The sequence below is a fragment of the Sander lucioperca genome, chromosome 3 (assembly GCF_008315115.2).
Source record: "Sander lucioperca isolate FBNREF2018 chromosome 3, SLUC_FBN_1.2, whole genome shotgun sequence".
Taxonomy (NCBI): domain Eukaryota; kingdom Metazoa; phylum Chordata; class Actinopteri; order Perciformes; family Percidae; genus Sander; species Sander lucioperca.
In genome coordinates this window covers 26,543,206-26,556,704 of record NC_050175.1, presented here as the reverse complement: position 1 = coordinate 26,556,704, position 13,499 = coordinate 26,543,206, and the positions used below count along the sequence as shown (strand labels likewise).

Sequence of the window (13,499 nt, the reverse complement as noted above, 5' to 3'; positions counted from 1 at the left end):
GCAGCCTGCACTCTTTTCCTCTAGCTAACTGCCTTGCTACTCAGTGTGTTTTTCTCTCTCTCTCTCAATACCACCCACACGCTGAACAGCCTGGCTCGCCCTCTGTCCTCCCGGCTTGTATGTAGCTCTGACTACTTCCATATCTATACCATCAGCTCTGAGGGGGAGGATAAAGCTTCATAACATGACAGCCAATATGTGGCTCATTTAACTCCTTGTGATGCCACTCTTTGTTTTATAGCTTGGTTGCAGGATTCTACAAAATCCCTTCACTTTTCTTATGATCACCACACTTGACCCCGCAAACCTGTATTTAACTGCCAACACTGCTTCACTGGAGACAGTTTTGTTGAAAGCTTCTCTTGCATTCACACAGAAGAACATCCCACTTCCGATCACTAAAATGAACGATAGCTTAAAATCCAATTTTCTTCCATTGTGTGCTCTCTCTTCATTAACACAGATCAGAGATGGGAGAGAGATCCTGACTTCAGTTACCTGAGACTGACAGAAGTAATTACAGCCCTTGTCACAATCCTGAGGTATTGCGCACACACACACACACACACACACACACACACACACACACACACACACACACACACACACACACACACTCTCTCTCTCTCTCTCTCTCTGAGTGTCTGAGGTTTGTCATTCTACTGTTTAGCTACTGTCAAGAAGTTAGTATGTGAACGCAGTTTGGGCACTTTTCCCAGAGAAATCAAAGCATTCATTAACACTGGTAGAGTGGGTCGTAGTATTGAACTATGAACTACTACAACAAGCTGGCTTCACGGCACATAGCCAATGATTGATGTGTGAGAGATACCCATCCCCCCACTTCTAGGGCTCTGTCTGTACATCTGTCTCTCCTAGCTCCCTCCCTCCCCCATCCTCCCTCCCTCAGTCTCTGCCACTGTGATGTTATCTCTGAGTCTGTGTGTCTGTAGGCAGGAGGTGACGCAGTGTCTGACTGAATCCAGACAAAGAGACAAACTCATCAGCCAACAGACACATAGAAGAGGGAGGGGGGGCAGTGGGGGGTGGAGGGGTAGTATGCAAAACAAAACAGACAAAAGATAGAATGCCAAAACTCTACTCAAACACCAAGCAATGGGGGTCCTGTTGAATTCAAAGCCCCCTCCTTCTCCTTTTCAGCCATCATCCCCTCAAAAAACACACATACAGACACACAACACCATCTGAATCTGCAGGAAGTTATGGCCCCCTGACACACACACACACACACACACACACACACACACACACACACACACACACACACGAGAACGAGGATGGTGGACCAAACATCTGATCAATACTCACTCTGGTTAACTGGTGACCTAATATTGCAAAGAAGAAGGTGATGACCTATTTGTTCTCTTTTTGGAAGACTTTCTCTGGTTAGTTTGACACCTGAAATTAACCTGCTCCTCCTTAATAATTTCAACAGATAATCACAGATAATCAAGAAACATTTGTGCTGAGCTAATATGGGAGAACATTTGGGAGAAAACATCTTAATTATGGCTCTTTCAAAACCAAGTTCCAATGCCTGACAGAAACAGAAGTAAGCACTTTTCATATTAGATGAAATGTAAGTCCAATTAACAAAAATTGTAGCTTCTGTACTAACACATATGTACACTTACTCAAATATTTAAAAAGTTCTGAAATAACCTGCACAGTATTTATTATAGTCAACTCTCCAAGAATGAGTTTTTCAGATTTTTTACAGTAACACATGCACTTATAATGTTGAACATGCTGATGTCTATTTACTGTCAACCTAAAGGACACATCCACTTTACTCCAAAAAGCATGGACCAGCTCCAACTCCAGATCACTTTTATATAATGCTGTTCTTCTTGCAGTTGTTGTGCATTAAACTCAAGGAGGAACACACAGCTAGACAGACCACACTTTTGTGTTATTGTCTGGAATTCCCTGTGTGTGTGTGTGTGTGTGTGTGTGTGTGTGTGTGTGTGTGTGTGTGTGTGTGTGTGTGTGTGTGTGTGTGTGTGTGTGTGTGTGTGTGTGTGTGTGCGCCAGCCAGCCAGCCAGCCAGCTTGCCTGTCAGACTGTCTCCCTGCCTGTCTGGTCTGTCAGTCTGTCTGTCTGGTCTGACCCTCTAAGGGGGGACAGCTCTGTGTTTAGAATTCATACCTCACAAGAAAAGACAAGTAAAACAATCAAGGCACCGCAGAGGAAAGTCAAAGTACAAAACACAGTGCCTGAACTCACACTCCAGTGACACTGCGGGAGGTATGGCTTGTCAAGTCTAAAAAATGTCTTGGCATTTGTCCCAGCATGAAGTGCACCAACGCATGCCAACATTACATTGTATCAGGCCCTCCTGAGGGTTTTTAGCTCCCACTAGCCTGGACACTTGTAGAAGTGTTACAGAGCAACAAATTAGCTCATTAGTTCGCAGGGATTATTGCAGTCTCAAGAGCAAGATGCATTTCAACAGCAGTTTAAACACACTATGTTTAGAAAGGCGGGCTGCAGCATGCATAACTTCAGCAGATTACAGTGGGCAATCCCCTTCTGTGGACTGAAGCGTGTTTAAGAGGTCAACATGCTGTCCACCACAAAGGAGATCCTGGGGGGAAGAAGGCCAAAAGCCAAAGCACAGAGAAGAACATCAATAGTAAATTTACACCATGGGTCTCCCCAGTATTCCTTAGTTTCAATAAAGTTAATTTTGTATTTTGTATACTTATTTTGTATAATATTTCATTAGAATATGAAATCGAAATGGGATGCTACAATTCACAACAGTGTAGTGCCATTGATGATACATAGGAAAGCCATGCATACACAAAAGGATGCTTGAGGACAATGTTCCACTCAGAAAACCCTCAATATGAGAAAATGTGTACGAATAGACTTATTGTAGCAAGTAATACTTTAGTTATCTCATGTTAAAAAAGGGAGAAAAAGAGACAACAGAAACATTCAACAACAATGGTCAGATGCACATATTTTGAATAGCTGAGGTTTTGCTTTGTTTTTGCCGATTATGTGCTCTATGGGGCTGACTAGATAATTATCAAAATAGTTGCCTATTTCTTTTCTGTCAATCCACTAATCGATTAATTAACTGAATGTTTCAACTCTTCTGCTCTATATTGCTTTCTTGTTATTATATTTTACTGGAACTTATGTGTCAGTGCAAACTATGGCATGCACAGTGTGTAAAAGAAAGGCTTGTTCCCTTTGATCACCGTTTAACAATATGCTAGTTGTGATGAGACTCTAGGTCTGATTCCTTCTTAACACCTAAGGTGTTTTGGCTAAATTAATCTACAGAAATTACACTTTAAAACAAAACACATAAGCCACAAACATGGTTAGCCACAAGCCCTGTCATATAGGCTCACTACAGGAAGATACTATCACAAGGCTTCTTGTGAATCAGTCTACTTGGAAACCACACAAATAGTGATATAAATTACTGGTCAACCCAACATGCAACTAAAAGTTTGCACACATTATCAATTTCAAAGGAAAGAGGTTTACATACGTATGTCGCACGACCGTGTACTACGTTTGGCACAAGATCAAGGAGATGAGGAACATTATCAATAAAATGTAAAATGTCAAATATTATATATTATATATATTTACAAGAGATGTGCTCCTTTGCATGTTTTTTTTTTATTCTGTAGAATTCAATAGAATTTTTATTTATTCTATTGTATTTACCCAAAGTATTATTTAGGAAATAGGTGTTGCTGTCCACTTACTTTATTCAGTCTCTTTTGTTTTCGTACATGTAAACTATGTCAATACAACTACTTAAGGGGCCATTGTGGGGGAAAAAAATCATCAATCAGCCATTAAAGTCTTGTGCTGTATCTTCATACAAACTACAAACGAAAATGAAAGTGAGATATCCATTAGCCTACCACTCTGACAAGAAAACGGTTTTTATTAAAACTCAAACCTAAAAAGAAAATTCTACAATATTGAAATGTCAGCTGCTAACATAATACTCTGACTATGTAATATAGTATGTGATGGTATGTCATGACAAAATCCTGTCTTTGGTTTAACACAGCTACATGAATCTATTACAAGCTACAGCGGGCACCAACGAAAGCACCGTTAATGCAGGTCGCTACAGAAACAACAACAATTCAACACATTCCTGTGAAACAGACAAAGTATCCACCTATAATGGACGTGATATGGATAAATAACGCGTGAAATAGCATAAGACGATACCTGGAATACCTACAGTTAACTTTGAAGGGGTTGGTCTGTTTTCGCCTGGACATATTATTGCCCACTCCCGGTAAAAACCTGGAATCTCCTCCAAACCCCGCACGGTTACCCTGAGACCAGTCCAGGTGTTTTCCGCACTGAGGGCACAGATGGTGAACGAAAGAATAATAATAAAAAATGTGATCAAATCGTCTACTCGATCAGTAGAGTCGGGACCATAAAAAATAAAAAAAAACGGATACATAAAAGAGTCACATTCTTGCAGCGGTTAATAAAAAAAACATTATCCAGTCGATCCGGGGGTGTAAAATGATGTCTAAGCCCGACCAGAGAGACACCGAGCGGCCCCGAGCTGCTCCGATCCCGAGCCGCTGGCATCCGTGCACTCACTGCAGCGACGCACGAGCTCAGCTGATCTATCGAACGTAAAAGCCAAAGTGTCAGTACCCGATCCGTACCGCCTGTAAGATCCGTTCTGCGCATGCGCATGATTACGTAGTAGAAAACTAACAGTGTCTGTCGGTAACGTTAGCTTCCCGGTGGAGGCTAGCGTGGAACAGATCGTGCAGGTCGTATCCTCGGTAAAACAGTATTATCTTGCGCATGTGCAGAACGGATCGTGCAGGCAGAACGGATCGTGTACCGACACTAACGTTAGCTTGCCTGTGGAGGCTAACGGCAGACCGCTACAATCAGCTAGCGGTTAGCCGAATTAGCTGTTAGCTAAACTAACGTTAGCTTGGCTGTCGACCGGAAGCGTGGAACAGCGTGCAGTGTCGTAAATCCTCGTACAGCCGCGCATGCGCGAACATTTTGCGCATGTGCAGAACGGATCGTGTACCGACAGATGATAAACCTTCTTATATACTGTCTATGTGCTAAACATACTATGGTAATAAAGTTAAAAAAAAAAAAAAATACATACTATGGTGCGTTCACGTCGTGTGGGAGTAAAAGCGACGGTATAAAAAAAAAAAAAATCACAAAATTTCCACATCCTACAGTAGGCCTACCTTTTTTTTTGTTGTTTTTTTGAGATAAGAGAAATCTAAAAGCGGTATAAATTCAAAATATATCTAAATGTTGCTTTGCCATACTTTCATATGTAAGATATTTGTGAGAGGAACAACATTTTATGTTCATTCATTTTTTTGTCCAAAATAATCAGAATAAATGAATGCCAATTAAGAGTAGTCTGTTTTGGTATATTTTTAAATGTATTACATTAAGTAGAAGTAGATGGGTAACTAATAGTAAGTGCACCGTTTTGTCAAACTACATTTTTCAAGGTGGTTGAAAGTGCTAAAACCTAAAACCAGTGCTTAACAAAAGACTTTTGATAATGATCTCTTAACTTGGCTGTTCATTAATTGTGACCAAGTTATTTACACTTGTCAGTGCTCTCTGGTGGACAAATCGCGCAATGGTGACACTGTTTCTAAATGACCACAATCATAACTATTGTCATTTCTGTTGTTCAATTTTTTATCACTTATCGGCTACAGCGCTATGGAGATAGGTCTGGCATTGCAAGACTACTTATCGGCCAAAACCTAGACAGATACTGTCTGATTTACTGTATCTGTGATAAGCTAATATCAGCAGATAGAATGAGAGCTCTAGTGTAAATGAATCTGATCCTCAGTAGAAATGATCTAGTATGTGTCTCGCTAAGCAGGGTTGATTTTTAAGTGTCAATTCTCCCAAATTAGAAAGAACATGTCTTCAATTGAATGTAAACTGTTGATAGCATAGATTACCTACAGTAACCAGAACATTGTTTCACCTTGCTGGTGAACATTTGAAGTGATTTCTTTTTAATGTTGAAAGCAACAAAAATCTCAGATATCTCAAAACCTGGCCACATTAATCCAACACCATCAGCATGGGTATATACCACAACAGATAACTGATCAAATATGATATGTAATTTGGTCGAACCAACCCTTTAAACTTAAGTCTATGTTCCAGATTTGACACAGCAAAGACACAGGGCAACTGTGTATTCCTGCTGTGATACAGGCCTCTACAGTGGATGAATGGTGATAGGAGTGTTGTTTGTCCACCCAGATGATAAGCCTCTGGGCTGGCAGGTCAAAAATATGAAAAAGTGACTTGATGGGTGTGCACTTGTATAAACACAAGTGTTGATTCATACACTCTAAAGTCTAAAGTAAGACTGCCAGTGCTGCATACAATTCAATTCATTCATTCAAAATGTCTTGAGGCTAGACAAAATAAAGCATTTTCCAAAAGGAATGGCCACGTTAAATTAATTCATTAAATTAGCATCCCATTATCTGCTTAACCTTCTTCCTTTTTCTGCCACAGTCCAAAGAGTTTATTGGACATTTTTGATAATGCGAGTACCCATTTGTTAAGTAGCACTGTGATGAACTAGTGACCTGATCAAGGTGACTATCTTCCACCTGGTGTATGCTGGGATAGCTTCCTGCCCTTCTTGAGCCTGAATAGGATTAAGTATTATCAATGTATGAATTCATTTCTACAATGTCTTCATGTAGCAAATCACAGAAACCGAGGCCCCAACCCCAAGTTTCTGAATATTTATCTGAAAGCTAAGGTTAATGACATCTAACATTTTTCACTGCAAACCGTAAATTTAACACGTCTGACAATCCTTATTTCATAGCAATACTTTGTGCTGTAATTCGGTAAATAGGCTTTAAAAATCACTTTTTCCTAGAGAAGTTTCGAGAATTCTAAAAACTACAAGTTTGTATCTTCAAGCAAATTGGAAAAAGGCAGATCAAGTGACTAGAAATGTCATTTGATTAATACAAAAATGGTTTTATGTGATGTGAAAACTATTGGAAGTATAGGCCTATATTAAGCTAATTTCCACCTCTGATTCCCCATTCAGCATATTCTCTGTTTACTCAGACAGTTTTATAATAATAATTTAACACAGGTTGTGAACACATGGACAACAGGCTCAACCTGTCTTCACATGATATTACAATTACTGCAGTTAATCTCATAAATACCTTCTTTATCAAAACCCCTTTTTTAACCAGTGCTTTTGGTTACACCCATTTGATTGATTCTGTTGTTACTTTATCATTGATGACAGCTAACTGGTATGCTACTTCTATCTTACTTGGGGTATGTAGTATCTCAGTCCGTATAGGGACTTGGCTTGGGAACTGGAGGGTCACCGGTTCAAGTGACTCCCCGTGCGGACCAAGTACCAAGTGTGGACTGGTAGCTGTAGAGGTGCCAGTTCACCTCCTGGGCACTGCCAAGGTGCCCTTGAGCAAGGCATGAACCCCCAACTGCTCGGGGCACCTTTAATGGGCAGCCCCCTCACTCTGACATGGCATCGCTCCATTAGTGCATGTTTAGGTCCTGGGTGTGTAATAACTAGAGTGAGTGTAAAAAATGTAAATTCACAATATTTATCACTTAATGTTAATCTTGTGTTTGATCACAATGAACTCTAAAACTGTCCCAACTTGACCTTATTTTACCCTATACTCTGTTTAAATATGATCTGTATCAATGAAAACGACCCTTAAGACCAAACCTCAGGCCAGACATTATAATGTTTATTAAACTATTAATCAAGCCCAACCTACCTTCAGAATCATTTCTTGGATAGCACAGTAACAACACTAGGTGGCACTCCAAACCACTGAACTGCTAATGTCACAACATTTCATATAGTCGTCATCACTGACTGCCACGAGTAAACGGACCGCAGCACGACATTGACGGGGTAAAAATGTATTCTTCCGCAGGGTTAAGAGAAAATATGCCATCTCAAAAAATAATCTCGTTGTGTCATGACATTTAGGGCGTTTGTATACCAAGTAAGATATGCCATAATGCTCAAACTGTAAACTATGTTACACAAAATTACTTGGAGTCAATCAGTTTATGAGATCAATGAGATAACCTTAGCTAGCTGGCTTAAGATAACAAGCCGAAGCCCTTTATAGTCAATGCGAGAACGATGGACGAGAAGAAGCTTACTAGCTAGACAGCAACCATACATCTCTCATCATCATGAAGACATAATTTAACGATTACCCATGGTGTCCAGTGAGCACTGGCATATCAGGTGGGAGTCTCTGGCAGAGGCACAGACTGTGAAGAAGTCCTCTACTACAAGCTAACGTTACTGTACGATGATGATAAACTTCGGCTCTGTGCGCCGCCGGGAGCCAGTCCGCGCTTCTTTCACGAACCTCTGGGATATGTCATTGTAACCCTCCGCCTGCGGTAGATGTGCTGAGGCTGGAATAGCCACCATTTTGCATGTCTAGTGTGTTCCTCCCTCCATTGCTAATAGAGACGATTCCAGTTATTTTCTGGCATCATTACGGCTAGTAAGTATATTCTAAGAATAATATGTCGGCAGAAATATATGAAAATGTCTTTACGTGTGAGTAATCGTCAGTGGTTTGGTTGTATCTACGTTGACAACTCTCACTGTGGCGCTGCATAGGAAGTCGCAGCCCTCAGTGCACCGGGGTTGTGCCTGTCAGCAGCTAAGATAGCTAGCATGGTTAGTATAGCCTTATAGCTGCATCCTTGCTAACTACCTGCTGGGCTAGGGATGTGTAGCTCAATAGCCATTTATTTGGAGTGGTTGTCCACAAATCATCGTGACAACACGTAATGTCAACTTTGTTTTATATCTTCCTAGCTAGCTACTTATTGTTTGCCATTTAGTTCAGATAACGTAGTATTCGGACTAGGTACTAGAGAAGCAAATAAGTGGTCAGGTAAATTAGCTAGCTAACGCCATAGAGGACTCAAGGATCCAAATGCTTCAAGAAGGCCTAAACTGCATCATGTCCTGATCAATCGGCGATCAGATTCAGGTGTCATGCCCAGCCTGTAGTGGCCTATCGTCTCAGTTCGACAATATTCTCTAATGGTGTTGATATAAACCTCCATTTAACGAATAATGTCAGCCAAGGTGAAGCTACTGCTGTAGTGTCAACCTAATATGTTGCCTTTCACTGAAAATACTAGTATACTCGTGTTAGCTTGTTGTTAGCTTGTTAACCTTACGCATTTGACGTTTGCCTCAAAGCTTTGTAATGGCATCAGACTTTCCTAACCTTTAACAAATTGTAAACAATTAAACAATAAGTCAACGTTGCATTTACATATCCAGGAAGCTAACGATAGCTAGCTTAGCTTGTTAAGGACGTGGACTCCTTTTTGCTCTAGTTTCATAAGTTTGTTACTGGGTGTTGACAACGCCTTTAAATAAGAAGGTAACATTAATATACACGCCTTTTAATAATGCCTATACATCATCTGAGGAAGACCAGTTTTCATAAAAATAACTTGCGGGTTCACGTTAAGGAAGTCAGCTGTAAGTAGGAAGTGATCAAATGAGTGACGTACAGTTTGGGTGATTCCTGTACATTTTTGTCACATCCCTTTGTGATAGCTTTGAAAGATTTATGAAGTGCTATTCCAAAAAACACTGTGTGACAGGACACAGTTTAATATTAACCAATGGTGAAACAATATCCAGGATTCAACAGAATCCAAAGTTGTCCATTTGATGTTAAATCATTTAGTGTAATAACAGAATGACTGCTTCTTGAAACAGGACAGATATGGCCTTACTTAAAACCATTTACCTTTAGCTTGCCAACAGTGCCTTTGTGACTAACTTTGATGGTATAATACCTACTTGAGCATGTGCAATAAGTAGAGCTTTATTTTACTGTAGCATTTAATAATCAGACAATACAGCATCACATTCATACTTGTATTGCCACTGTGCTTACAAATCAGTCTCACTGTGAATTGAATTAGCTCCTAGGTTTGTCTGAAGGTTCTCAAAAAGACTGAAGTGTGTTAACATCAGAAGAGTTCTTTGTATTATTTGATTTGTTTTAAACTGCATTTCAATATTGTCAGTTTGCTAGATAGCCAATCATAGTATATCGTGAGCTTTGTCACTGTCTGGATAATACATTTGACTTGCACAATAGTTGATTGTTAATCTCACACATTTTTCATTTATTGTTTACTCCCTCATAGTGCCAGCAGACCCACAAAGTTAGTGTTGGAGAAAGTACTGTACTGTTTTTCAGCCCTAGTGTTTGTTGCTTTGCTTGATTTGCCAGCTGACTAGTTTGCAACCTAACAGCCAAATAAATAACATTTGTATAGGTTAAAATGTGGGGTATACTCGCCGCTGTCGAGCGCCAGTGTGACGTCATGGGAGCGCCGTAACTGTTTATACTCCCGCGTGGTGGTCGCAAACTAGTTGCAGTCTTCTCCTGAACAGAGGTGGCGCTAATGAGGAAAGGCTATCGACTTTGCTATTTCTACGGACTAGAAGAAGAACAAAAAGGTAAACAACGGCAGAACTGGCAGCATCATTGACGTCAATGCTTCGATTTGATTCGATGACCTACTTCGTTGGATCAAGCCTTTCATTCGCCATAAAAGAACTCATCTTAACCCAGTAAGTTTACAAGAGAGACTAGCAGTCACTCTGAGAGTCCTGGCATCCGGTTGCTCTCAAGCTCATTCATGTTCCTGTTTCCGCTTTGTCGCGCGCCGCTGAAAAAAATAGTCTGGTCGCGCACTCAAAATCCTGGGCTACCAGCGAGATCTACGTCATTTTGATGTCACATTGGTGCGCGCGAGCGCGGCTACAGCGACTGTAAAACGGCCTTAACTGAGCCTACATCTTGGAAGTACAGAAATGATGGCTGGGGCTAAGGACATGAATCCTTGTTTGCACACAACTAGTTCTTCCTTCCAACGCCATGATGCATTCAGTTGTTGGTTTGAGATCTGTTGAGCAACTGCAAAGCCCCTATCGGTTCAGCTAAAAAGTTAGTATTAAGCTCACTAATGGCTCTCGGCCGTCTCTAATGAGCACCAGGATTTGCACATATACTTCAAGTTAAATCACATAGGCCTGCATACCATAGTCGACCTTGGTAGGAAGTTGAAGGTGGGTCGTTGTATTCACAAGCTTACTACTTTATTTGGCGTGGACTACCCAAAAAGATGTGAAACATTGTTCATAATATTTTGACTATCAAATACATGTGTTATTCTCTACAAAGGTACAGGATCCAACATTTGACTGTGTATGTCGGAAGCAGGGTATAAAAACATGTTCAAACTTACACAATACAGATTCTTTTTCATTTTTATTTTTGCATGTTTATCTCTTCCTTGTTGTGCATGTAAGTGGAATGATCAGTTATGTATTGCTCTGCACAGCTGGTAACATAGAGTTGGTAATTTAAGAAGGAATAGAGTGGTCTCTGTTGATGTTAGGGCTGCCACCTCTTAGTCGATTAGTCGACTAATCGGTCGTTTTGGTCTTAGTCGACTAAGATTTCTTTAGTTGATGAGTCATTTTTTATGCTTAATTACTCATTTCCAAGAAACTTATGAGCACATTTCTGGTAAGCACAAGATTTGAAGTGGTGCTTTTGCAGGATTAATTGTGGAGAAACTCAGTTTTACAGATGGTTCATTAACTACATTTATATTGTGCTTTTCTAGTCTTAACCACCTCTCAAAGAGCACAGCTCTGCTGATTACATCAACTGATCGATTAATCGACAAAATCATATAAGTGTTAGTCGACTAAGATTTTCTTTAGTCGAGGACAGCCCTAGTTGATGTTATTTCATTTCTAACATCTGAGTGCACAACTAAGAAACAGAGGGAGAGTAAAGAGACGAAGTGCAGGTAACAATAGCTTGGCAAATTGAGTAGGGAAAATGCTTCTCCCCAGTGTTGGCTCTGTATCTTTATCTTTCATCCGTCTGATGGTCTTTTTGTCTAGTTTAACTGCAACTCCTTCCCAAGAGATAGTAGTGGATATTGAATCTGTTTTCACTTTCTAACAAATTCCTCATGGTGTTCAGTACTCTAATGTAAAACAATGTTGCATCTCTTAATGCTTCTCGTATGATGTCTCAGACTTCAGGTTGACTGCTCCCTATGGTATAAAGGAGGTGTGGCATGCTTTTTGCTTGTTGCTGGTTGTCAGGCCCTAAAAGCTGATCTGGGCTGGCTCTCCAACTCTCTAGAGTAAAAGCTTGTTATGAACTCTCATAGTACATGCAAAGTACACCCATAGGAAAGTATGGCAGCAGAGCAGTTCACTTTTTGTCTCTGTAGTAAAGTTGAGTAAAGCTAACCTTGGTAAGTGAACCCAGGGTTGTTGCTGCCAATCTATTGAATAAGCTCAAGACTCTCCATCCTGTGGTCTTTCTAATCCACGTACAATGTGTTCAATCCCTCCTTTAAGTTTTGTCTTTTAAACTAAATATACTGTTCCATTTCCCAGAAATAGTAACGGCACAAAAAAGTAATGGCAATTATGGATTATAAGAAATATGTGTCTTGAAGAATGTGCCGTTGTACTGCAACTGCAAGACCTTAATTCAATCAGCTCTTAGCTGAGGCTGGATTTATCTTCTCTAATGTACAGTACACATAAGCACAGCAAGAGAGGAGGAGTCATGATGTATGGAGCCCAACATTAGGTCCATTCAGCTCATGTAATTTAAATGGTGTTAAAACAGACAGTAGATCTCTGGCTTTATTAAAGTGTGGCCTTGTCTGACCACCCTCCCCATTCCTCTTTGATCACAGTAAATTCTTAGATTCTCTACAAACCACCACCTTATGCAACAAAGGTTGCCCTCATTCACTCCATGTCTGGATCCTTGTTTTTCTCAGTCAACTGGCATAGTTACAAAGAATTCCATTTGATCTCGACAGTGATAGTTAATGATAAGTAAAGGTATGGTGATTTTCCTCTTTTCCCACTCAGTTAAAAATATTGCAAATCCCACAGTATACAGGTCTAAAAAGAGTCAGGGAAACCCAGTATTTCTAAGACAAAATAAAGTTTATGTTAATTTAAAGCTCATTCTTCAGTCACTTTTTTTTTTTTTAAGATTATTTTTGGGGGCTTTTTCCCCTTTATTTCAGAGTGACAGTAGATAGACAGGAAAGGTGGGAGAGAGATGGGGGATGACACGCAGCAAAGGGCCGCAGGTCGGATTCGAACCCTGGCCGCTGCAAAGGCCTCAGTCTACATGGGGCGCACGCTCTTACTGGAGTTGATTTTTCATGAGTGGCTCTTTGGCAATTAGCCAGCTCAGGACCTAGTAAGATTTCTATAAGACTTATGACTGGGCTCTAGTGAGAACAATAGCAGCATGATTTCTTGATAAGACAAATGCTTATGACACGATTTTGATAACAACAGTTTCACAGAGCCACAA

At 40.3% G+C, this 13,499-nt stretch overlaps 2 protein-coding genes across 10 annotated transcripts in view; one reads left to right on the top strand and one right to left on the bottom strand.

Moving 5' to 3' along the window:
* Positions 1-8,441, bottom strand: part of LOC116067776 (zinc finger protein 821) — a 19,296-nt gene extending 10,855 nt beyond the window's left edge. For 2 of the 9 annotated variants that reach the window (XM_031324357.2, XM_035999582.1), the window contains exon 1: positions 8,290-8,441. In XM_031324357.2, the coding sequence (XP_031180217.1) occupies positions 8,290-8,293 (4 nt within the window). In that variant the 5' untranslated portion in view covers positions 8,294-8,441. Of the gene's footprint in view, positions 1-4,236; positions 4,660-8,289 lie in introns of those variants that run through there. The other 7 variants (XM_035999585.1, XM_035999581.1, XM_035999583.1 and 4 more) reach the window with 5 other exon arrangements.
* Positions 8,403-13,499, top strand: part of ap1g1 (adaptor related protein complex 1 subunit gamma 1) — a 24,582-nt gene continuing 19,485 nt past the window's right edge. The window contains exon 1 of the mRNA XM_031324351.2: positions 8,403-8,588. The gene's annotated coding sequence lies outside the window, so the exon portion shown is untranslated. The remainder of the gene's footprint in view (positions 8,589-13,499) is intronic.